This window comes from Poecile atricapillus, chromosome 12 (genome assembly GCF_030490865.1).
Source record: "Poecile atricapillus isolate bPoeAtr1 chromosome 12, bPoeAtr1.hap1, whole genome shotgun sequence".
In the NCBI taxonomy this organism is placed as follows: domain Eukaryota; kingdom Metazoa; phylum Chordata; class Aves; order Passeriformes; family Paridae; genus Poecile; species Poecile atricapillus.
In genome coordinates this window covers 7931100-7954820 of record NC_081260.1, presented here as the reverse complement: position 1 = coordinate 7954820, position 23721 = coordinate 7931100, and the positions used below count along the sequence as shown (strand labels likewise).

At 43.8% G+C, this 23721-nt stretch overlaps 1 protein-coding gene across 2 annotated transcripts; it reads left to right on the top strand.

The window, feature by feature from the left end:
• The first annotated feature begins 122 nt into the window (after window positions 1–122).
• On the top strand, window positions 123–23721 carry RNF128 (ring finger protein 128). Of its 2 annotated transcripts, XM_058847992.1 has the most exons (7): window positions 126–909; window positions 12314–12561; window positions 16575–16646; window positions 17222–17304; window positions 19843–19939; window positions 20740–20917; window positions 22285–23721. In XM_058847992.1, exons 1-7 carry the CDS (start codon window positions 240–242, stop codon window positions 22419–22421), a joined length of 1485 nt encoding a protein of 494 aa, XP_058703975.1. In that variant the 5' UTR covers window positions 126–239; the 3' UTR covers window positions 22422–23721. The 2 variants fall into 2 exon arrangements, with proteins under 2 accessions (XP_058703976.1, XP_058703975.1); XM_058847993.1 differs by lacking the exon at window positions 16575–16646 and having other exon boundaries at window positions 123–909.

Sequence of the window (23721 nt, the reverse complement as noted above, 5' to 3'; positions counted from 1 at the left end):
AGGAGTCCCGTGCTCTATCCACTGTGTGTACTGGGGCGGGCTGGGGGAGTGATGGAGGAGGTGAGCCACCCTTCCTGGGTCGCCCGCGGGGGATCACCCATCACCCCGAGAGGTGATGTCAGGAGGAGTCATCGCTTTTGACAGGTGGTACGGGCGGGTGGCCCTCCGCATATCCTCCGGAGAAACGTGGCTTGGGGGCGCACTGCGCCCGGAGAGAATATAGCGAGGGGGACGCCCGGATGCGCCCCCCCCACAGCACTGGCGGGCTGCAGCGCACGGCGTACGCTCCCCGGGCAGCGGCGGGGGTTCACTCCCGGCGGGGTTCCCGCGGCGGCGGGCGGTGCTGCGGTGCGCGGTCCCGCGCGATGCTGGGGGCGTGCCGCGATGTAGGCGGCCCCGCTCCTCCCCCGACAGCCGCGGCGGCATTAGGCGGTGGGGCGGCTGGGCTGGGCTGTGTAGAGATGCTGTCTGGGGCTGCGCTGCTGGCGCTGGCTGCGTTACTTTGCGCCGTCCCGCCGCCAGGTCTCCGCGGGGCGGCGGTGGCAGCGGCAGCAGCGGCGTGGACCGCATGGCTGAACGTGTCATGGGAGAACGGCGGGAACCGTAACCGGAGCGGCTGGGAGGCGGGGGAGAGCGGCCTGTACGGGTTGGACTCGCCCCTGCAGTCGGCCGAGGGGCTTCTAGTGCTGCCCGACAGCCCCGACACCTTCAATGCCTGCAGCGCACACACCAACTTCAGCGGGGCCCCGCCGGCCGGCGGCTCCCCGGGCTGGCTCGCCCTCATCCAGCGCGGCGGCGGCTGCTCTTTCGCCGACAAGATCCGCCTGGCCGCCGAGCGCGGCGCCGCCGCCGCCGTCATCTACAACTACCGCGGCACCGGCAACGAGGTGCTGCCCATGTCCCACCACGGTGAGCGCCGGGGAACGGGGCGAGGCTCCCAAAGAGAGGGGTCCCCGCGCTGGGAGCGGCCCCTTCCCTCCCTCCTTTCCGTCGGGAGTGCGGGAACAGGGCACGGCCCAGCCGCAGCCCCAGCCGCACATCTGCGGCGCGGCTTTTCGGTAACAGCCGAGAATGTCACTACCTCTCCCGCACCACAGGGGTTTCTGCCCGGACTGGCCAGTGCTGTTTCGGGCGCTGATGATGTTTTTTCTCTGATTAATAAGTAACCGTGTCCGAAACCTGCGGCTGCTGCTGGCGCTGAGGACGAGTGGGCGCTTGCCGAGCGCTGTGTTAGGTGTGCGGGGCTGATGGTCTCCAATTGGTTTGGGTTTCTTGTCTGAGCCTGTAGTCGCCAGAGGTTCTGGTTGCTGCGGTTTATAATGCCTATTGAAACGGCGGAGTTGATTTGGGATGTAAAGTAGGCTGAGTTTTCATGCTCAGACGCTGTTTTTCCCTCTATGCCCTGCACACTAACCAGCTCAGACATAAGCAAGGTACGAGACTATTCTGTAGGAAACTTTTCAGCATCAAAATGCTGCTTCTAATGCAAGTAGCTGGAGGTCTTTAAAGGTTGTTTTCCAGTTTGCACAGGCTGATGAAGAGCACCTCTTCTCTTGCTATAGAAAGTCTCCTACTTAGTGGAAGGTTTTTCCTGACCTGCCCATCTTTCAAATGAAGAATGAGATTTGGCTGTGTTTTAGGCTAATGTTACCTGAGAAACAGACCTAGGCTGTGTAAATGCCTTCTGGTGCCAAGCAGGTGCCCTGTGTGTGACAGGGTGAGTGGCTTTGATGGCTCTCTCCAGCCGTTGGACAGACATGCACCCTCCTGGGTGTGTTGGAATTCTGTGAAGTGGCACTGCTTTGGTAAGCCCCTATCTTCTGGAGAGAAATTGAACAATGAAAATGAATACTGCATCTTATAGCTCTGAGTGGTTTGAAAAATAATTATATCCCTGCAGCAACCCTCTTCAAAGGGGTGGAGAGGATTTCTGTTAGCAGTGGAGGCAGTTCTGGTGAGACAAGGGAACAGTAGCTGCCTCTGGAGGTTTGCTATCTTAGTGAGCTTGCAATCTTAAAGAGCTGTAGGACTGTTTTAAGGATTCAAAACAGACAATCTGGATAGGCTCTGGCCTTTCTGAGGCAAGGCTTTCTTATGTAATCAAATCATCAGCTGACAAATGCTATTGAGATCTGGCTGTTGCTGGACAAGTTCCTTCTGCTGAACTGACAGAATGTCCCTGCCCTGAGCCCTGTTTCCTGTGTGTTTGCCTAATTCTGCAGCTCTTGGAGGAGCTCCCTTGGTACTGCTGGCCTGGGTCAGTCACTGCTGAACCTTTTCTTGAGGGGAAGGACCAAATGCTCCTGCCCCTCATCCATCCTGGCTGCTGGGAGACTTAAAGCATCTTAACCTTGCTGGGAGCTGCCTTTCAAAATGAGCCATGGGCAGGATTTACTCCAAGAGGAGCTCCTTGCTTTCCTATGCTGTCCTTAAGCTTTCTGTTGAGGCATTTACTTCAGAATGGCTCTAGCTGTCCTGATTATCCTGCATGATGGGATGGATACTCAAGGGCATGTTGAAATTTTCCAGCTGAACTGTGGACAAATAGGACAGGGACTCCTTGGAGAAGACAGCTTCTGTCAAACCACTTATTTAATCTGCCTGACTCCTCCTTGCCATGTCATAGCACAATTACTAAACTAAGCTTGGGCTACTCTTGTTGTTGCTGTTGTTTTTATTGCTTGTCCTTACTTTAGTCTCTCACTTTCTTTCCTGTTCCACCCTCCCTTTTTTCTTCTCTGGACTTGAGTTCTTCTGTCATTGTGTCTGTCTGCAAGTCCCTGTTCTTGGCTCTTCCCACGGCGATGCTCTTCCTTCTGCTTACGGGGCTTTGGTGACACACTGTGCTTGGGCCAACCCTGCCTTCTGCCCCTGCTGGGGGCCAGTGCTTTCTGGTCAAACTCGACAAACGTTGCAGGCTTTGAACATTGCACGGCCAAGATGGAGCAAGCGACAAGTCGTCAGCCTCATTCCGTTTGCCAGGTGCAGTATATTCCCTCTGTAATGCTGATAAGTTCAGCCTACAGCACTACCCCTTAAACTTAGGAGGTAAGAGCTGGTCATACTGCCCTTTGCTGAACTGTGCTTTGGGATGGTTTCTCTCTCCTGGCCTCATTGATTGGCACTGGGTGCTCTAACTCTCCTGGAGCCAGTGGGGAAGGTGGCTGTGCTCATTGAAGAATGGGCTTTGTGCAACTACAACTCCCACCATGTCTGTAATGGCTGTAGCTGTGATAATGGTGACATTGCAATCTGATTTTCCTATTTGGCTTTATTTCTGCTCTGACTGGGACCAGATGCTATCAAGTGAAACCAGACAAGGCCAAACACTTCCTCCAGGCTGAGGCAGTGGGAAGTAGCAGGAGATGGCTTTGATGGGGTGAGGGGGAATTAAGCCAGTAGTACCGAATACTCTTCTCTCACCTGTGGGGCATGGAGCCTAGCAGAGAGGGAAGATCTCTGTGGGTGGGTTTTGATAAAGTGTATGGCACAATACACTTTTCTTCAAAGAACTTTGTTAGCAACAAAACACAGTTATTAACAGAAGCTTATCTAAAAGTGTAGTATGTCTTTTAGTGGGGAGTTCAAACCTGGCTTTTTAAGCAACTTTCTTGTTTAGAAACTTAAATGGGTCTGTATTTCTAGGGGTTTGTCCTAGTCATCCTACTTCCAGAGACTTTTTCTCATAATCATCAGGTTTAGTCTAATGAATTCTTTATTGCATCAGTGTTCCATGTAACCTTTTGGTGTGCCAACTTTAAAAAAAAATGAAACAACAAAAATAACCCAACTAAAGCAAACCACTTTGGCAATTAAAATAACAAAATGCAGTGAATAACCAAATCAGATATGATCAAATTCTGCCTAATCATCTAACATGTAGAATGTCAAGAATTTAATGGAGTCTAAAGTAAAATTTGCTTAGTGGTTTATAAGCACAAACCCATATCAATTAGCCAACTTGAGTTTTAACTATGCACATTTTAAGATGGTACCGCTCTGTGTCAGGTTTCAAAGTACAGTTCTGTGTGCTCATAATTGCACCTCTCTGTAATCTCTATTGACCTTCTGAAAAAGACATTTGATTGGAGAAAACCAGCAGCATGTAGGGAAAAAGTACAGGGCAAGAATTCGTGTCTATTAAAGGTGGACCTTGCCTTAAGGTAGAACCAGGCTATGAGGTGGCTTTGGTTTAACGGCATGGTGGTGCCCATGGGAAGCGTTCTTTGGTGTTCAGTATTTCCTTGCAGCTGGTGAAAAAAGATTCTTTGCAGATCAGAAATCAACTGTGACAATTTTCTTTGGTTTCTCTCTTGTGGTTTAACTCTAGACTTGAGAAGCACATCACCTGATCTGCAGAGGGCTTGTTCTGGGGGAACACAGCTAAATGATTCTGGCTCAAGCACTAACAGCATGTCTCAGGCTAACAAGGTCTGGTTCAATTGTAAACTTGAATCAGTGGGTGAAAGGGGAAGGGAAGGTTAAATATGTAGCACTGCTACTTATTCTGCTGGAGTTTCACTGAGGTGAAGCCTTACCTCCATATGCTTGGAGGAAACAGTGTATGGCAGGAGTGTCTAGATTTGCTCCACTGCTTTTTGTGAGGTATGATCTTCAGAAACAAGCTAAAACTTTGCCAAGGTATTAAAAGGCTGGTGTGAGCTGTAAAACCGTTAAAGATTGAGTCAAAATTGTAATCCCAAGGCAGGCTGTGCTGAGACTTTGTAAGCCTTATGTAAACTAATAGTACACCTCTCTTTGCAGTGAATGAAGACTTGCGCTGAGGACATCTGAGGAGAGGAATGAGGCTGGAGGATGTAATTAATGACACTTCCTCTCTCATGTTCCTTGGCCCTGGCCAGATGAGCCTCTGCAGATCATGAAGCCTTTCCTACAGTTCCTTTTTGAGAAGGACCTTGCATGCATCCACTGTGCTTGAATGGTATTTGCAGTCTGTAGTGTCTGGAGTTTGTAGCTCTTTGCATCTGAGAATAATTTTTTTGATGTGTATGTGCTGCAACTTTGTCTTTATGTGCTCAAACTCAGTTTGGTTTTCCTGGCTCCCTGGTTTGGAGTAAATGAATGTCACAGCTGTAGTGGCATTCAGATAAGCAACTGTAGCAGGTGGGTCCCGTTGATGACTCTGATCTCCCACCCTCAGGGGATGGTGGGGTGTGACATTAACTGGGGCTCTCCGAAGTACACAGTCTATGAGCAAGCAGGAGTGGCATTGAGGAACTGGGTGAGACTAATTGATGCTATTGACAGCTTCTGATCCCTGCCGTTGCTCTTTATGATATAGCTTAGGTATCTCTGTGCCATGGAAAACTGTAGGGTAGGCATCATCCCTTAGATAGCCTGGTATAGGTCTGTGAAGTGCCCTTGCACTTTGGGTTTACTGGGCTGCTGAAATGTGAAAGGATGGATTAAAATCCTAAGTGACAGCTGTGGTAGCAAAGGCTTCATTGTGAGGGACATCATGTCACTTAAAACAATGACAGTGCTTGTTTGCCTCCAGGCTTGAGTGTGCTGGTGAGCACACAGCAGTCAGCTCAGCACAGTTCTCCACTGTGTCCAATGTGACCTGTCATCTTTTCACAGACAGATGCTTTTTGGTTGAGATTGTCCCCACTTATATCATTTTGCCATTAGCTTTCTCAAACACACTTGTTCCCAGTGAACACTTAGCTGCTACCAGCATGTGGTGAGCAAGGGATATTAGTGGTGAGCTCCTTCAGAGAGGGTGAGCAATGTATTACTAAATCAAAACTGCTGAAAACTGTTGAGTAAACTCAATGAAGAATTTTCATTAGGAATTTTGCTTGCTGTTTCTCCAGGAGGTTTTAGATGTTGTTTGCTAGATTGAAAGGTGGTAATTTAATCTTGCAGGTGCCACTGACCAAACACCATGCGAAGATAGCTGAAGATAGATCTCATTCATTTCTGTGCCCTTGAAAAGTGTTGCTATCCTGGCTGTTTTAGAGGATGATTTCATGTTACAAATGTTCTGAGGTTTAGGGGACAGGAGCATTTAGGTAAAACTTTAAAGCTCAGAAGGGAGGAGGGGGGGAAAAAAGGGTTGGTAACTGTTGGATTCACTTGACAAATAATAACACTATTTAAGCTAAATAGAGTGCAGGTTGGCTTCCACCCCCAGTATTCCCTGGGGACTGATGGAAACTTGTGGAATGTAAAACTACATTTGGTCTTGATTTGCCCCTTTATACACCTAGCTTGCTTGGTAAAAAATTTTCCCCACACTTCCTAGTGTGGAAATCTTCCTTCTTTGTGTCTTGCTGACTTGTTCGCCTTACCATCCCTGGTGTGTATGAAGGGATAGCATGTGTTCTGAGCCAGTTATGCAGACTGGGAAGGAGTGGTTGATGCACATGAAGGCTGTGGTGCCATTCAGAGACGCTGGGACAGGCTGGAGAGCTGGGCAAAGAGGAACCTTATGAAGTTCAGCAAGTGTCTGCACCTGAAGAGGAATAACCCTGGCCAGCCATACAGGCCGGGCCTGATTATTGAAAAGTAGCTCTATGGAGAAGACTTCACACATCCTGGTGGACTCCTGTCCTTGACCAGCAGTGTGTTCTTGTGGCCAAGAAGGCCAATGGGATCCTGATGTGCATTAGGAAGAGGTAAGGGAGGTGGTCCTGCCGTTCTTATTTTGCCCTGGTGAGGCCTCGTCTGGAGTCCTTTGTGCAGTTCTGGACTCCTTGATTCAAGACAGACATGGAACACCTGAAGTGAGTCCAGAGAAAGCCTGTGAAGATGATGAGGGACTGGAGCATCTGTCATACAACCAAAGGTCAAGAGCTGGGCCTATTTAGGCTGGAGGTGAGAAAACTGAGAGGGGACCTCATCAGGGCGTGCAAATATGTTAAGGGTGGGTGTCAGGAGGATGGGGCCAGACTCTTTTCAGTGGTGTCCAGAGCAGGCCCAGGGACAGTGGGTGCAAACAGAAGCAGAGAAAGTTCCATCGGAACTGGAGGACACATTTCTTAAGTGTGAGTGTGATTGAACACTGGAACAGACTGCCCAGAGAGGTTGAGGAGTCTCCCTTACTGGAGATATTCAAAACCTGTTTGGATGTGATCCTCTGCAACCTGCTCTGGGTGAACCTGCTTTAGCAGGGAGGTTGAACTAGATGATCTCTAGAAGTACTTTGCCACCCCAGCCGTTCCATGGTTTTGTGTGACTGCTTGCCTCTGTATGCCAAAAGGCTTGTGTGTTTAGAATGAGGAGATCAGACATAGTTCCATATGTCAAGTAAAACAAGATGAAAGTAGATTTAATTAAGCGTAGGTAATAGCGTGAGGGAAAAGGCAGTTCAGTCAAACAGTTTAGATCATACGGAGCTGTATCTTTAAGTTACTGCAAAATAACCTGAATGTGTTTTATTCCTTTATCTTGGTGCCAGGTAATGTTTGGGGTGGAGAACATACAAAGCAGGGGAAGAAGGAACAAGCCTACAATTTACCCAGGCTTCTATTGCTCCTGAACTATGACCTCACTCACCTTTCCCTCTTGCAATTGGGAGAGCTTATCACAGGGCAATAAAGGTGTTTTCTCTGACAGTGTCTGGGATGGAGGATGATTGTGGGGATGGGCACATTCCTGATGAGATTTTGCCTTGTGCATATGGATGACAGTAATCAGTACTTTATTTTTTTATCCACACTGTACCATGGATAAGAACAGAGCTGGCCTGCAGGGTCTGGTTTCATAGTGTCTGAGACCAGGGAGAGCCCTCGTGTCCCTAGAGTGGGGTGTGTTGCTGACACTTGATGGCTTTTATGTGCAGTGCTAGCCTGTCATCTGAGGTGAATTATGTAAGGTAGGTAATATCAGCTTGGTCTGTGTCCACTGTTAGTTTACTTTTCCTCCTAGAGTAACAGATGAGAGTAAGCTTGTACCAGCCTGTTTGATAACCACCAGAAATCCCATTTCTTACTATTAAATTACAGTGAGATAAGCAATGTTCAAGGCATTGTAGTTTTTTCTCTAAACATGAAAGACAGGCTATCAGATACTCTGTTTACATGCCTGAGGAGCTATGTGTGCTAAACTGATACAAAATGGTTGGAGTGTGAACTGACAGTGTCTTTTGTGTTAAAGAACTGGAGATTGCTTGATCTCCTAATGCCTTTTTTGCTGATGGTGGGGCTAGAGGGGTTACAGGGGAATACCTCTAGGTCCTTTGACTAGGTATAAGGCACAACTATTACTCGTCTGGGCTCCAAGTCTTACAGATAAAAACAATGATCCAGACACCAAGAAACAACTAGATACAACTAGAGTTGTGTTTCATCTCCTGAAAGAGCCTATCAATAGCATTTCTGCTGTGGTTAAGGAGAACCTGTCCATTCTTTGAGAATTCAAACTCTGAAGTCTGCATGTTCCTTTTTTTATTTTTTTATTTTTTAAATATATGAAGCATTGAAAATCAAAAGTAAGTTTTTCCATTCTGCTTTTTCTGAGCTGGTTGCTTATGTGGTGGCCAGCTGGGGTTGTTGAAATGGATTGGTGATCCCACCAGGAGCAAGGATGGGGTGGGGGTATTCCCAAGTGGAGTGCTGGGCATGCTGGGGTGAGCTGTGCTGATCCCAGGGATAAGCAGTGTGGCTGTGCCATAGCAGAGGCACTGGTTGGACATGGTGCTCTCTGGACAGAGTGAAGGAATACTGGTAAAACTGTGGGCACTTAATTTCAGTCTTATTAAAGATGAGGCAAAACTTCAGACTTTGAGAAAGCTGGGGGGGAAAAATGTAATGGCATCCAAAATGTTGGAGGCTGTGTGTGGCATGCTAGCTTTTTCCTTGTTCTGAAACAACTTGCCTACTTAGCATGTTTTATACCTTCTTTCTTAAAAATGGCCTCAAAACTATGCCTTCCTCACATATTTTCACTAAACTGTGTTGTAGCTCAGTCTGTTCCCAAAGAGAAAAAGGGTCCATCAGTTTTATATCCTGTTCTTGGTAAATGGTGATAGAGACATTAGAGAGGTTTGGCTCTTGCTGTCTAAGAAAAGAAAGATCTATGGAATTTGGCTAAAGTTACACTGAGGCCTTTAAACCAAAATAAAGGGGTCTTTCATGACTTAATTGAAGCTGAATTTGTTTGGTTTAAACAATGCAAAATGGTTGCAATGTCTGAATGAGCTGAGAAATTAGTTTTGAGTGAGGGTAGAGGAAGTGACTTGAACTTCTTGAGTTGGCTTTGGTCGGTGGATTTGTTTGGCTTTGAGATCTGTACCTTGCCTTGATGTGTTTTAATGCATTAATAGATTGTGATTTTATTACTAAAAGTCAGCTTTTTTAAGGCACAAATTAGGTACCATTGCAATCTAAATATTGTGGGGCAAGTGTTCTCCAGGCTCTACAGCTTGCTTGGTTCAGGATAGATTTATCAGTAGCACGCAAAAATGTAGCACTGGATTACAGTAATCACCTTAAATGAATGTGAAAAGGCAAAAGTTAATGCTCCCTGCTCTATGCTCCCCTTGCATATCTCATTTCTCTACTGAATTGTCAAAGCTGTAACTTTATGTTTAGGAGTAGAAGTGTACTGGCAGAATGAGTGAAGTCTTTGCAGGACAGATTTTTATATAGGTATTGATGCTGCTATAAATAGTGCAACTCAACTCTACATCTAAGTCAAACTGATCCAGGAAGGTGAAATTTTGATCCTAGTCATGGACCAATATGCTGTGCCCTAGCTCTTCCCTGCTCCAACAAACCACTGGGGTTCGTGTGCTTCATCAACCCATTTCCTTTAGATTTTGACCAGCTGCTGCCTTACAATTTGAGAGGTGCCCAAAGAGGCAGGTTGTGGTGTCCTAAAGAGTTGAATAATATTCCCTCTCCCGTTTCACAGGAGATGGGGAAGGAAAGAGGCTGGGAAATGTTTAACTGAACAGGTCTTGCCTCTGTTTAGCAATGAGCCCATTATCAGCTAAACAGGCAGCAGATTAATTTCACCTTTAAGTGTCCCTGAAAAACTGTTTCAGAAGCTTTAGTTGAACCACAAAAGCTGACACCTGGGCGAAGAACTTTGGTTTCCCTGAGGTTTTTACTGTGCACAACTAACTGACTTCCCTCTGCTTTACTGGAGACTTGGTGGGGAAAAAGCTGACAGCTGAGAGCAGCTGCTGTGCTTGAGATACCTCTGCAGATGTCCCCCCTTGTTTCCCACATGATGGCCAAACCCTATTAGGAGCCTCTGTTTAGGCTGGTGGTTCCAAGGCCACCATAATGTGTTTCAGTACCTGTCATAATGGGTACCCAAGTAGCAGCTCAGGAAGTATTGGGTCGGGGTGATCCTCTTGCTTTTGTTATAGAAGCATGGAAGTTATTGCAAACATGTGCTGATAGAAATGGCCACTCACTTCTGCCCTTGTGCCAGTGTCAAAGCCACCAACTGGCTACTCACATGTGTTCATCTAAAGCAGAGATGAAATTGCAACAGAAATTTCTGGGGTTCAGGAGTGTCAGTGAGGAGTAAAGCTGTTGTCTGATGACATCCTTGTGAACTATGCAGTCTGAAACTTAAATGGAATACGTTTTTTTGTTCAAGGGTAAAACTTGTTCACAATGGATGGCTTAGTAGCTGGAATGGTTTTGCAGGCTGATGGTGACATTTCATTAATAGGAATTGCTATGCTGTGCCTTGTGCATAAGCACAAGCTATATTTACTGTGAGACATGCAGAAATACAGGGGAATAGGGTAGAGCAACCTTTTTTGCTCTTTATTTTGCCAGGCTTTTTATTTTCTCATTGTTGCAGCCTGTTCTTCCACACTTTCTTCCATGCTTATGAAAGCATCAGCTTCTGACTTCTTTGCTTGCTGCTAACACCTGACTCCAGCTTATTTTGTATATGATATACAAGCCATGGTTCATCCTAAAGAGTAGTTGCAGTCTGGGAGACTTTTTTTTTTCTCTTTTCTTTGTGATGTCCTTGTCTTTACAAGGAGCTTTCTGAATAAAAGATGAGTTTTGTCCCACTGAGGAAAGTGGCTTGCTGTGTTGGGTAACAGGCATTATGTGAACAAGCTGAAAAACTAATAAAACTAAAAACACAGCCTTTGTGGTTTAAAACAAATTCTTAGGGTTTTTGGTAGCTGAAAATTGAATGACTTTCAGTAGAGGGAAATAACTCGAGTAACTCAGCAGAGGGAAAAACAATTGGTCTTCCCATTAAAGAGTGTTTGGCCAGGGGTTAGCTAAAAATAGCACTTTGTAACAGTCTTTATTCTTCCCCCATGCAGTGTCTATTATGAATGTTGTGCAGGTGATGGTTTAATGCAGTGAGACTTCTGATTAGCTGGTCTCAAATCTGCTTTTCTTGTATTTATAGAGAGAGCAGTGACAATTTACTCGTCACTCTTTCTCTCTTAATTTTTTTCCCCTCTTAAGAGCCTCTCTGTTATATTGGGACTTTCTAATGTTTCTACAAACAGTATCAAGTGTCCTCATGCCCTTGCATGTCACTGAGGGGAAACCAGTTTGCTGCGGTCTGTGCTTGGTGACTGAAGTTGCTTGAAATTTTTTCCTACCATAAACACCTTGGTTCCTTTGACTTGGTGTGGTGTTCAACTAAGCCAATAAAACCCATTGTTAAAATCAGGATGGCATTTGGCATCTTGCCCCTAACTGTTTAAAAGTGGAGCACACCTTCCTTCATATTTGCTTCCCTCTGAATCTGCAGTAGAAACTCGCAAAAACACTTAGAATTCACAATGCAGTTTCCCTCAGTCATTTGCTGCTGTTGAAAATACAGAAGTGATTGTCTTTGATTGCTCAGTGTCTGGAGAAGTACACAAAAGTACTGTCAAATTTAGAAGAGGTTTTAAGAAGTAGCAGTGGAGCAGGGAGGGAGTTGGATCGATTACAAGAAGCAATCCCTATACAGATATCACAATCCCCAGTGACCTTATTCTGTAGAGGATTTATTTTTAACTTCATGTAGTTCAAAGTCATGTTAAAATATAAATTGCCAAAGTGTTGTGTCTAAAATAGGATAGTCTGTGTCCTGTATTGGAGTGAGGAATGCTGTGGAAATGAATGAATTCTAAACATGGTTCACTTATGCTGCTCATAGGTAATGGGACATACTTTCAGTTGGACAAACACATAGTGACGACACTTGTTCCATCAGTTCGTATTGAATCTATAAATACTATTTAGAAACTTCCCACAGCCATTTCTTTAACACTTGAAGCAGGACATCCAAGACACCTGGGAACTGTGTATCAGACATCCTCTGATACAACACCTGGGAACTGAGCATGGATTCCCCTTCTTTGCAGGTGCTGAAAAGATCGTTGCAATTATGATTGGCAACCTGAAAGGCATGGAAATCCTGCACCGCATTCAGAGTGGCATGAAAGTCACCATGGTCATTGAAGTGGGAAAAAAGCACAGTCTTTCCGTGAATATCTTCACCATCCTCTTCATCTCTGTGTCATTTTTTGTTGTGGCAGCAGCAACTGTGGGTTGCTATGTCTCTTATTCTGCTCGGAGACTCATTATCGCAAGGGCCCAGTCCAGGGAGCAGGTGAGTTTGTGCTGTTGGTTTTTTATACCCCCATGGTGTGGATTTTGATGTTTGTAAGTTTTGGTTAAGTACCAAAATTACTGTATTTGTTTATTTAATCTTTAAAACGCTAAGGGATACATCTTTGCACAGCTTAAAACTTTCCTAAAGAACAGCCAAAAATAAACTCTGTGGGGAAAAGTTGATCATGCTCAGCTAAAAGTGTTTCCAACAAATATTCCCTGAACTGCAGTGTAGCTGTAGTGGTGATGTAGTGAGGGCTGTGAGAGAGTTAAACTGCTTTTAGCTGACCCTCATCTTTCCCACACAACACTGCCTATGTGCTTGCTGTAACAGGAGACACGGCTGGAAGCATGTCTGCAGAATGAGGCATGACTTTAGTTGCAGGTTGGGAGGCTGCTGCCTGTTGAAAGCTGCTTTCTGACTGAAAGCTTTCTGAGAATTACAGTGACAGACTCAGTTAGGGTTGGAAGTATTGGAAGCTGTCATCTGCCTGCGAGATGTAGCATTGCACTCCTGGATGAAATGTGCAGTTGTCTCTGTAACCTGATGCTGTTCTCTTGCTGACATTTGTGGGCAGCGATGCAGTCTCCTGCTGATAAATTCCCTCTTTCAATACCCTGCCATATACCTTAGTCTCACAGCTCTGTTTAACAATGCTAACTAAGTCTGGTCAGGAAAACCTGGATGCCTTGTGCTCTGTTCATTAAATCAAATTGAAATGCTTCCTACTTTGAAGGTACTTAACAGTGCAATTGTAAGCTATCAGGCTTTCAAGAAACTGCAGCTGTTATTAATGCCTCAGTGATAGCTGGTACTGGGAAAATCCAGTTTGCCTGGCTAGCAGTCTTGGGTTCCATGTGCACAAGGAGCTTACTGAAGATTGAAAAAATAACATGGATAAATGACATGCCAATTCCACATGATTTCAGCAGAACTGAAATCAAGGAGCCCCAAGAAGTGCTTTGTAGAGAACAGAAGAAAGCTTTTCTGCTGCCAGGGTGTAAAAAAATATACTATTCTGTCAAAGTGAAACTCAAAGGCAATCCAGAATTGTTTTCAATTGTTTTTATACCCTGGCATCTCAGACTGACCTCACAGTGATTAGGTAAGTAAAGAATAACAAAGAAAACGCTTGTAAGTTCAGGTGAACTAATAAAAGGTGATCCTACTATGTGACCTCTTAGCTGCTGATTGGATTTGCAGTGTAGATCCAAAGTTTGAGAGTTTTAAGTACTTTGTTTCCATGAAGTACTGCATATTAGTCAAACAACTTCTTGGCTTGTATGGTACATCTTGGTGGCTTTTCTGTCTCCGTTCAGCCATTTGAAAACCCAAATTGCCTGGACTTTAGTGACTATTGAGAAAAGCCAGTCATGTCAGCTTCTGGTCCAAGTGAAAAGAGAAGTTTAGTAGCACAACTGTCCTTACCTAACACTTAAACCAGAGTAGTTCTTTCCTCATGAGGAAGCTACACTGTGCAACCTGCTAGTTCCTTCTTTAATCCATCTTTTCTTCTGGGCTTGAAATTCGTCTCCACCTCTGCAGTCTCTTCCTGCATTAGAAGGTTTGTGAGCAAGAAGGTAGAAAATTGAGACAAGTGTGGTAGGTGGCTTTCTGCCTTTCTAGTCAGTGGAGTAATGACAAATTCAATTCTCAATATAGTAACCTTTCTTAATAGAGCAAGATGACCCATGATGTTATCTTTTGACCTGGTTTCTAATTTTATCTCAAGTCTTTGCTTCCTTTGATTTCATAAAGATTAGATGTTGCAGCTAAGAAATGACCAAATTAATGGTTTTGGAGCCAACATTTAACAATTGCTCAACTTTCAACAGTTCAAAACTGTTTCAATGGCAGTAGCTACCTGTGGGGAAGAACTTCCTTAGCTTACAGGAGAAAAGCAGGAGTTCCAAACCTCCTCAGAGCTGTCTGGTCTGTATTGCTGTGACTGTGCTCACAGGGTGCCAGGAAGGCACCCTTATGCAGAAAGGGCTGGAGGTAAAATTGGCAGCTTTGAACAAGGAAGACTTAGGACTGAGTGACTCCAAACCTAATTTTCCCATTTAGGTACCTCACTACTTCAACATTCAGCCAGAGCCTGGATAGGAGCTGGGATCTGACCTGTTTTGTAATATCTTGATTCTATTTCTTCAACTTAGCTATTTTTTCTACCTTTTTCTGTGTTGGGGCTTTTTTAGTTCTAACATAATTCACATTTCACATTCACTTGAAAAATTTGGCTTCACAAAATGCTTTGACACTCCAAGCTTGAGTATCCTGGTAGACTATTCAACATAAAGCTACTTCTGCAACCTTTCTCCATCCCCTGGAGGAGTGTTCTGCTGTACTTGCCAAAATCAGTGTTAAAGGTGACTTTGCCATTGATGCTTTTAATGAGGAGCAATTAAACTGATGCCCATGCAAAACTTAAAATATTATTTCAAGTAAATTATTAACAGTGCCGCCAGTTGGGTCCTGTCTAACATGCTTGGACTGACATTAGATGTGTAGATGAGATATAGTATGAGGGAGTACATTCCTAGAAAGTTTAGTTTTCAGTTAACAACAAGTAGTGGTAACAGTTCTGGCCATGTATGAGAAGAAATTCTAGTACGGCATTTCTGCTCTGTTGATGTTACCGTGTTTGCTGCTCAGACTTTTGGGGACCTCAGTAAACAGCAGTATGTGGCTGCTGCTTTGTGGCTTCAGTCTCAAACCTTGAAAAGGGAAACATCATTTCAAAGTTAACCTGTAAGTGACATACAGAAACATATATTGATGTCTGCCACTGGGGGACACGATGTGTTGAGGGTTCCCCAGATAATTATCCACACCGCAGCCACTTTCATGAGGCAAAAAGCCTTTAATTTAGGGTCTTTTCAACACTTTTATAATCTTCTCTGATCAGGTCACCCTGACTAATAGAAGGAACAACACCTCTGTCATCCCATTGGTGGGATAAGAGAGACAATACGCTCAGAACATCTGTGTCTTGTTTTGGGAAAGTAATTCCTTATTTACACAAAAAATCCTTGAGCAAGAAAAGGTTCCTAAGTCTTTCCCTTTGGAACAGTCAGCATCTGAGAGTCTGAAAATTCTCTCAAGTTCAGAAAATCATGTCCACAGATGTCTTAGCAGAACCTCACAAACTTCCAAGAAAACTTCAGTAGCTCTTGTTTCTAAACAAATCTTCATGTCTGCATCCCTCACCTTTGGATTGTACCTGTCTCTTTCTTCTTACTCTTAAAGCATGGACGTGGATACTCTTATCTTAAGGCACAAAAACAATGCTAATACAAAAATAGCTCAGTTTGTGCCAGGACTATTTGACAGGGTCCCAGTGAGACGTATAAATCAACTTGTTTGCTATTAACTGCTTCAGCACAAGAGATCTTACACAGACTTGAATGGCCAGTCCTTACAAGATTGTTAGGTGTCAGCAATAACCCTCCTCCCACTTGTCCTTCTGTACTTGTGCCATCAGTACTGCACTTGGAAAAGTTTCATGTAACTGAGCTAAAATGGCTAAGGAGATGGAATGCTGGAAAGCCAGCAGTGCGGGACTCCTGCACAGAGCAGTAGAATTGGAAAGAGTTTTGGTTAGCTGCAAAACTTGAGTCTAGTCTGTCCCTGAGGTAAGTGTTCTATTGGGGATGGCATTGCCAGAGCTGCCTGAAGTGCACGGGGTAGGGAGAGGACAGTCCTATTCTTTGAGTCAGTGGAACAGCACCAACCTGTGACCTTTAAACACAGGTTGGCTCCTGGGCTAATTCCAGGTACTGCAGTAACAGCTGGACAGCAACAGTTGCCAGGCAAGCTGTAAAGCAGTGGAAGCAGAGGAGTAGTTCAGGGTGTATTGGTGCTAAGTGGGCTTACTTGGCTTGTTTTGATAGCATCTGGGTTTTAAAACTGTTGTCTGCTTGTAGTGTGCTACAAGTAGGCACCTGGGTAAGTATTATTAAGTGAATAGAAAAATGGCTGTGTCTGACCAGGGCTGCTTTGTGTCACAGCGGCAGCTGAGGGCCAAGGCTAAGAAGGCCATTGAACAGATGAAATTGCGCACCCTGAAGGAAGGGGACAAGGTAGGACTGACCCTGTGATCTCCCCTGCATTACAGCACAGCCTTTGCATGTAACCCAGGGAGTTCCCTAATAATGGAGCAGGATGCAGAAGTCTCTCTGAGCCTGTAACTCTTGGTAGCAGAGACAGTTCCTCTTTCAGACCAGGTCCTCTTCCAGGCCTCAAGACTTTTTATTCATATAAATCAGTTTATTTTGTTAGCTGCTTGCTCGTAGTCTTGCTGATATGAAAGGACCTAATTTGCTGGCATGGATGCTTAAACATAAACTAGTTCTAATCAGCTTCCCTGGCTCTTCTTGTAACTAAAACTGGAGGTTTTTAAACCTCTACACTAGTGCCTCCAGTAGTCCAATAACAGTTTCAACTGGAATTTTGAACCACGGGTTTAAACTTTCAATGCTTCTTTTGAGGTGTCAGCTTGACTGTGCCTAATCCTTGAAGTGTGTTTATATAAGATTATATTTGGGAGCATCATGAATCACTCTAGCTAGGCCCCTTTATTTGCAGTAAATCTGACTGGAGTTCAGAGGAAGCTTTCAAAGTCTGTTAAAGCTGTAAATTCATTTCACTGTTTCAGGAAACTGGTCCAGATGGAGATTCCTGTGTTGTGTGCTTTGAGCAGTACAAGCCAAATGATGTCATGCGTGTTCTGACTTGCAAGTAAGTTGTCTTCCAGACTCCTCCTTTATCCAAAATTCTGCCATGTTTGTTAACAAACTTCCATCAAGTTGTTGTACAGTGAGAATCCTATCAAAGCAGTATTTTGAACACCAGAAAGTGTGATTACACATTTGTAGTGTGCCCCAGTGGCCTGTGTTCATCACTTTCCCTCTATGTGGATCCACACACATAACTTGGCAGACCACAGTGTCCCTCAGTGAGATACTAGGACTTTCTAGATTTTTTCCTTTGCTGCTGTATAACAATGTTATCACTAACTTGCAGGGAATTGGCAAAACGTTGCCCATTTCTTGTCCTTTAAATTAATATTTACTAAGAGGGTTGTGTTTCTGCTAAATTTGTTAAACGATGCTGACTTCTGTAGTTTAGAAGAAAGCATTTCTATTCTTGTATGCATCCTCTGAAACAGACACCAAAAAAAGAGTTTATTTTTCTAGAATTCTCTCCTGTTGTATCTCACTGCTGTGCTGCTGTGGAAGCCCAGTAGTGAAACACTAAGGCATTAACGTGATTGCTCCTAAGGTGAACAATGAAGCTGCCTCAGGGCTTAAGGAAACTTTTGTGGGGTTTCCCCCTGTGCCTGCTGTCTGGGACTGCTCTGGCCAAGCTTCTAAATCAGAGGGCTGTCACATGAACTGCCCAAATTGTGCAAAGGAAGAGGTGTCATAACCTACTTAGGGAGGATTACAGAAAGCACTTGAAAACATTTTGATGTAGGAAAATGAAGTTCTGAAGAATAGAAAAATGGGTAGCTGCTGTTGTGTGCTGAGCAGTGCTGTCTAACACTGGCAAATCTCAGCTGGAGTTACCTGGGCACCAGATTACAGTTTTGCAAAGGCTTTCTCTGCTCCCAAGCAGTAGGACCTCTAAGCTGTTTTGGTAATACAAAGTTGGTCTGCTAAGGTGTTATCAACCAACTCCTTTGATCTAATGCTTAATAGTTGTTTAAAGAACCCCAAAAATTAATAACCTTTCAGGCATGTATGTTAATGATTATCCATTATCCATTTTTTATCCATTATATGTCATGTTTATGCTTGTGGGTAGTTTTGTTTATTAATGGACTAAGTGCTATGAGTAGAGAAACTTGTAGACAGGCTCCAGATACTTTGCATGATAGCAGACCTGACTTCTTACTATTTCCCTATAAACCCTACTAATCTTGGTATGAACCTGCAAACAAAGCATGACTTATTTGGGTAAGAGTGGAGTAACATCTTTTGATTGTGTTCTTTAAATACAAATTTGCTGCTCTTGCTCTGAGACTGCTTTTATGTACATTTGTGATGTTTCCTTCCTCTATGGCTCTGTAGCTCTCAGAGGCAAGCTAGCTTGAAATGACTACATGGACTTGTTAATCTTCATGAGTGGTGATATCTGCTAGTATCAACCATACTAAATTCTCCCTCTTGTGAGTTATAAACTGATGAACATGCTTGCTTTTGGTGGTTGACCTCAACACTAAGACCCTACTTGTTGAAAGCATTGAACTGTATCTATGAAAGACCAAATCAAAGGAATACTCCCATGAATCACATTGGTGGTATCTGAGTCCCTGGGGTGTATTTGCCGAGGGCATTCTTGTTCAGAGAGTCACACTAAAGGCATTTTTAGTTGCAGAGGTTCACAAGTCCAGTATTAAGTTCAAGGACTTAAAATAGTCAGGCATCAAGAAAGTTTCAGGTTTTATTCTAAACATGACATTGGTGCAGCTGGAAGGAAGTGCTGATTCAGTGAGCTGAATTGGAGATGAATTGGAGAATCCTTGGATCCTACTGGAGTGTGGGCTGCTTAGCACTGGATGTGGCAATCTCTGCACTTACCTCATAATAGGGTTGATTGATACTGAACAGTGCTTGTTTGCCTATTCAGGCTGAGGGAACAGGCAGATTACAGGATTTCAAGTCATCCTCCTAAATCTGTGGCCTAATTTAAACCCATTGTGGAATTGAGTGTCTTAATAGAAGCACACATTTGCATCTATGATGGCTGAGCTATATTTACTTTCTTGAGTGTACAGCCTGCCCAGTATCCACTTGGGATACACAGTGATTGCACAGACACAATAAATGGGTGGGAGTACAGTTTATCTTGAGGACATAACTATGTCAGATGATTTGCCTATGTAATTACAACAGAAACAAATGCCATTTAGTCACCTGCATCTACATGACAGAAGTTAACCTTAAAGTGAAGGCTGAGTTGTCAATATCATTTAAATTATCAGCTGGGAATGTATTGTACACCGTTTTGGAAAAACAGCTTTAGACTGTTTAGGTGTAGCAAAAATGATAATGCTGAATTCTAGCAAGTTGTATTGGGATACTAATAAGCAAAAACCAGCTACAGGTTGAAAGATTAACCATCTGTAACTTTCAGCTGAAACTTGTGGCAAAATAAGGTCATCCAATCTAGAAGGAAAAAATTCTTGGTGTTACAAAAGGGTCCTTCATAAGCTGGCACATGAGCAATCTTCCTGATATGAAACCTAACCTGTTGGCTGCCTTATTCCACCAGCCATGTTTTCCACAAGACTTGTATTGACCCCTGGCTTCTGGAACATGGGACGTGTCCTCTGTGCAAATGTGACATCCTCAAAGTGCTGGGTGTTGAGGTAAGCCAGCAGCCTGACAGTTACACTGTTACACTGGTGTTGTGACCACATCTTGAGCTTTTTCATGCTGCCTCTAGAGTGCAGATGATAAGCACAGGTTGCCATGTCTGTGGCCAGATGCTGTAGGAATAATTGCAGTGTCCCTTTAGGGAAGCCTGCAGCTGACCTGATGTGAGTTGGTATTACCTAAAGGCTTGGGCAGAATGTCAGCCAAAGCTGACCCATGGATGGAAGAATCTCTCTTAACTCTTGTGCTTAGAGCTAAGGGTGTTTCTCAAATCTTCAGGCAGGCTAGGACAACTCATAATGTCCCTGAAACCAGCTTCTCTTCAGTTGCTCAGTACCTGAAGCCCTTGAAAAGTGAATGTTTTAGCATGTACAAGACTTCTGGAACTGCATGATTTCCTAGGACACATCAGGAGTTTCTGGTGTGTTCTGTAATTGCTCATAGTTGCAAGTGCCAGAAGAAGATGATGTTGCCAGTCCCTGAAGCTGCCTGGACCAGTTAAAACGTAAGCTGGAGTTTGCCTGTGGGAGGCAGATCTACACTGAATGGAAGGAAGAGTCTTTTCAGAACCTGTGTCAGAACTTCCCACTCAATTAGGCAGTAACTGTTTTTCACCTCTGATGCTGGAGGTTAACAGCAGAGCTTTTATTCCATTTTATGTTTTTCCCTCTGTGTAAAAGTGCTCCAGACTCAGTCCTTGCAGGCATTGTTCTCCAAGAAAGATGCACCCTTCTGCCAAGCTGTAATTTAATAATTTTCTCTCTTTTTTTTTTTTTTTTTTTTTTTCACAAAGATGGATGTAGAACCACGGTCTGAGCCTGTGCAAGCCCCAGGATCCAGTGGTCAAAGACCTCTATCCACTGTCACTATAGTTAATGAAGAGGACAATCTTAGTGAAACAGCATCATCTGGATATGATTCTGTGCAGGGACCAGATGAATCTGCTCAGGAGGCACACACACCATTAGAAAGTATGTCTACTGTTTAATCTGCCTTGCCTAGATCATTTGTGTTTGGCTGTTTAGGCTGTGAATTAGAGTGAGTTGCCTTCATAGCATTTCACAGGGCTTGAATACTTTGTTTTTCAGGGTTATCTTTTGTTTTAGCCCTTAGCTCTGACACTTGGTCTTTGTTTTCAAATTAAACACATCCTTAACATGAATTAAAAGCCAAAGTCTATGAAAGAATTGTTCAAAGTCAGAGGCTTACTACTTCAAGAGCAGAGAGATTTTTCCAGAGATGTCCCTTATCCCTTTGTCTCTTTGGAGATTTCATTTGGATGAGTGAGTGTTGCTTTGCTACTAGATCTATCTGCTTTAAGTAGTTACTTTCTGAAAACTTTTGGGGAGTCAGTCTTGCTCTTAGATTCAAGATAGAGAAGACATGTACTTCAGTTGAATTTCAGATTTGCCAAGGCTGAGCCATCCTTGAACACTTTTAGAGTATGTTAATTTGGAAAGAATATCTGATTTCCCAAATACTTTATCTTTTTGAAAAAGACCAAACAAATTGAAAATGTCTTTTTAGCGCTCAGCTTAACCAACACTCTCAATGTTGCTGTTAAAAATGAAAATGTTGCAGGTAAAAAAAATGAAAGTAACTATCCCCTGAATTGTGGTATGACCTTAGAAAGGGGATACTTTATTTCCCTAGCTGATGGGGAAAGTTGGGATTTGCTGCCTGTCTCCTGCAGGACGTGTTGCTACAGCAAGTGGTGTCTGTTTGGGAGTGCCCTGTTGAAGCACCCCAGTAGAGAAGAGGACACTTCCTATTAGTTAAACATCAGAATTTGAAATTGCATCCCTCTAAGCAACTCAAGGCATGCTGGGTTAGTTACATGGGTCATTCTCATGTATTCTCACTCGGAGTGGGAAGGGACGTCAGCCAAACAATGTTAGTCTGTAGGAAGAAAGCCTTCTTCTCCAAATCAGCATGCCCCCCTGCCCCCCCCCCCCCCCTCCAGTTTATCCTGAGCCTGGTCTCTAGGAATTGCTCTTGATGCCTGCCTTCAGCAGCCTAGAGATACAAGACCTGCTAATATCCTCCTAGTTGGATTTTGTAGCCTTTTGTGGCTTAAGCACACAACTTCATCCTTCTTAGTGCTACTGAGCTGAGCAGGCCATCTCTGGAAAGGACAGGCAGTGACAAGAATGGCATCCCAAACTAACAAGGGGTATCAGGAGAGACGTAGTTGGAGCATGGCCTTGTATTTCCATCTCTGTAGGAAAAGTGCAGTTGAGCTGCTGAGCTTGTGCAAATCAAGTTTGTGTCGCTTGCTTTAAGGTGGTAACGCTTGGCTGTGGCACTTTTTAACTTGACTTGCTTTTCTTCTGGACAGATCACAACATGCATCCTACAAGTGATGAATCCCAGCTCTCCACTGTGACTGTTCTTTCACACGGTGACAACCCAAGTTTTGAAGGAGATGATACACAAGTTTGTGAAGGCAGGATTGTTTGTGAAGTCACGTTCTAAGAACAGGCCCAGCCACATGGTGCAAATCTTCTGCAAGGAGCTGCCTACTGCCATTCCATATGAACCAAAAGTTGCAAGACTGTTGCAGAAAATACTGCACTGGCAATGTTTAGATAAATAGACTTGTCCCAATCATAACTGTATGGTTTGCCTTTCTTAAAACTTTATTTTCCACGGGAGTCTTAACACTCTCCAGATAAAGCTGTGTTGAATATATAGAAAACCAGCAGATTTTAACTAAAACAAAAATTTCATCTTTAGCAAAGCTTCTCTACCATGTTTGAGTTGTTTAAGTGAGAAGATTTTTTATGTCATAGTTTCTCCACTGGGAATCATTTTGAGTTGGATATTTTTGTTGTTTATTATTTTCATTCAAGTGGATTTTCATTGTAAAGAAATTAATTTTGATCTGTTCTAATACTTGCTTATAAGACAGTTTTGTTTAAAGAAACATGGTAGTTAGTGTTTCAGTGCACTAATTTGATAGGAGAAAGTGCAAACTAATGCTTGTCAAACTGGATTTTGTCCACGAAGTCTTTGGCTGTCTAGTAACTGACTGATTCTCTACCTCTCAACTCCAACCTGCCAACCACACATTCCTAAAGGGGAAGAAAAGAGAGCTGAAAACTTACAGGCCAAATCTGACTTACTGTAAAGGGAACAACTGCAGGAATTTTTCAAGCCTTGTTAACATTAATCTGTTAGTCTGAAAAATCCTCAAGTGATCTGAGGAGCTATAACCATCTCTAGCACCAGCAATATGCCAGAGTCCTGGCTATGTGGGAGTCTGGGATGGCTTCAGGAAAGACTCAGCCGAAGATGAAAAGATAGATTGCTTCCTCTTCTTTTACAGAAAGGATCTGTTGTGTTTTGTTCAGAAATGATCCTCTGAAAAATGCTGGACTGCTGCTGTTCATTGCCTTGCTCAAATGCACAAGCTGCAGGGAGAGCCGATGTCCTGTGAGTGTAACAGAGGACTGGAGAATCTGTCCTCTGTGTGGAGTTGAGATGGGGTCAAGTAGGAACACTGGGTGCCTCAACAGTGATTTGGCCTTGTCCAGTGAAGGTAACTAAGGACATCTTATAAATGCACTTTATTTTTTTACCTCTGCACCTTTGACTAGTTTCTATTGTTTAGTAGGATTTTGTCTTAGAGCTTCCAATAAATAACTTAAGAATCTGGGGGGAAAAGCAATGCATTATCTTAGCTATAGTACAAATTAAATGTTTGCTCATATTTCATAATTTGTATTGAATTTTAATATGGAAATGTAAATAAAACTATTTTTGATTATCCTGA

Bases quoted from the DNA above. Each gene is read 5' to 3' on its own strand.
- RNF128 (XM_058847992.1), top strand. From the start codon at position 240: ATGCGCCCCCCCCACAGCACTGGCGGGCTGCAGCGCACGGCGTACGCT. The intron at 16,647-17,221 runs GTAGGACTGACC...TCACTGTTTCAG, and splicing joins CCCTGAAGGAAGGGGACAAG to GAAACTGGTCCAGATGGAGA. The intron at 19,940-20,739 runs GTAAGCCAGCAG...TTTTTCACAAAG, and splicing joins TCAAAGTGCTGGGTGTTGAG to ATGGATGTAGAACCACGGTC.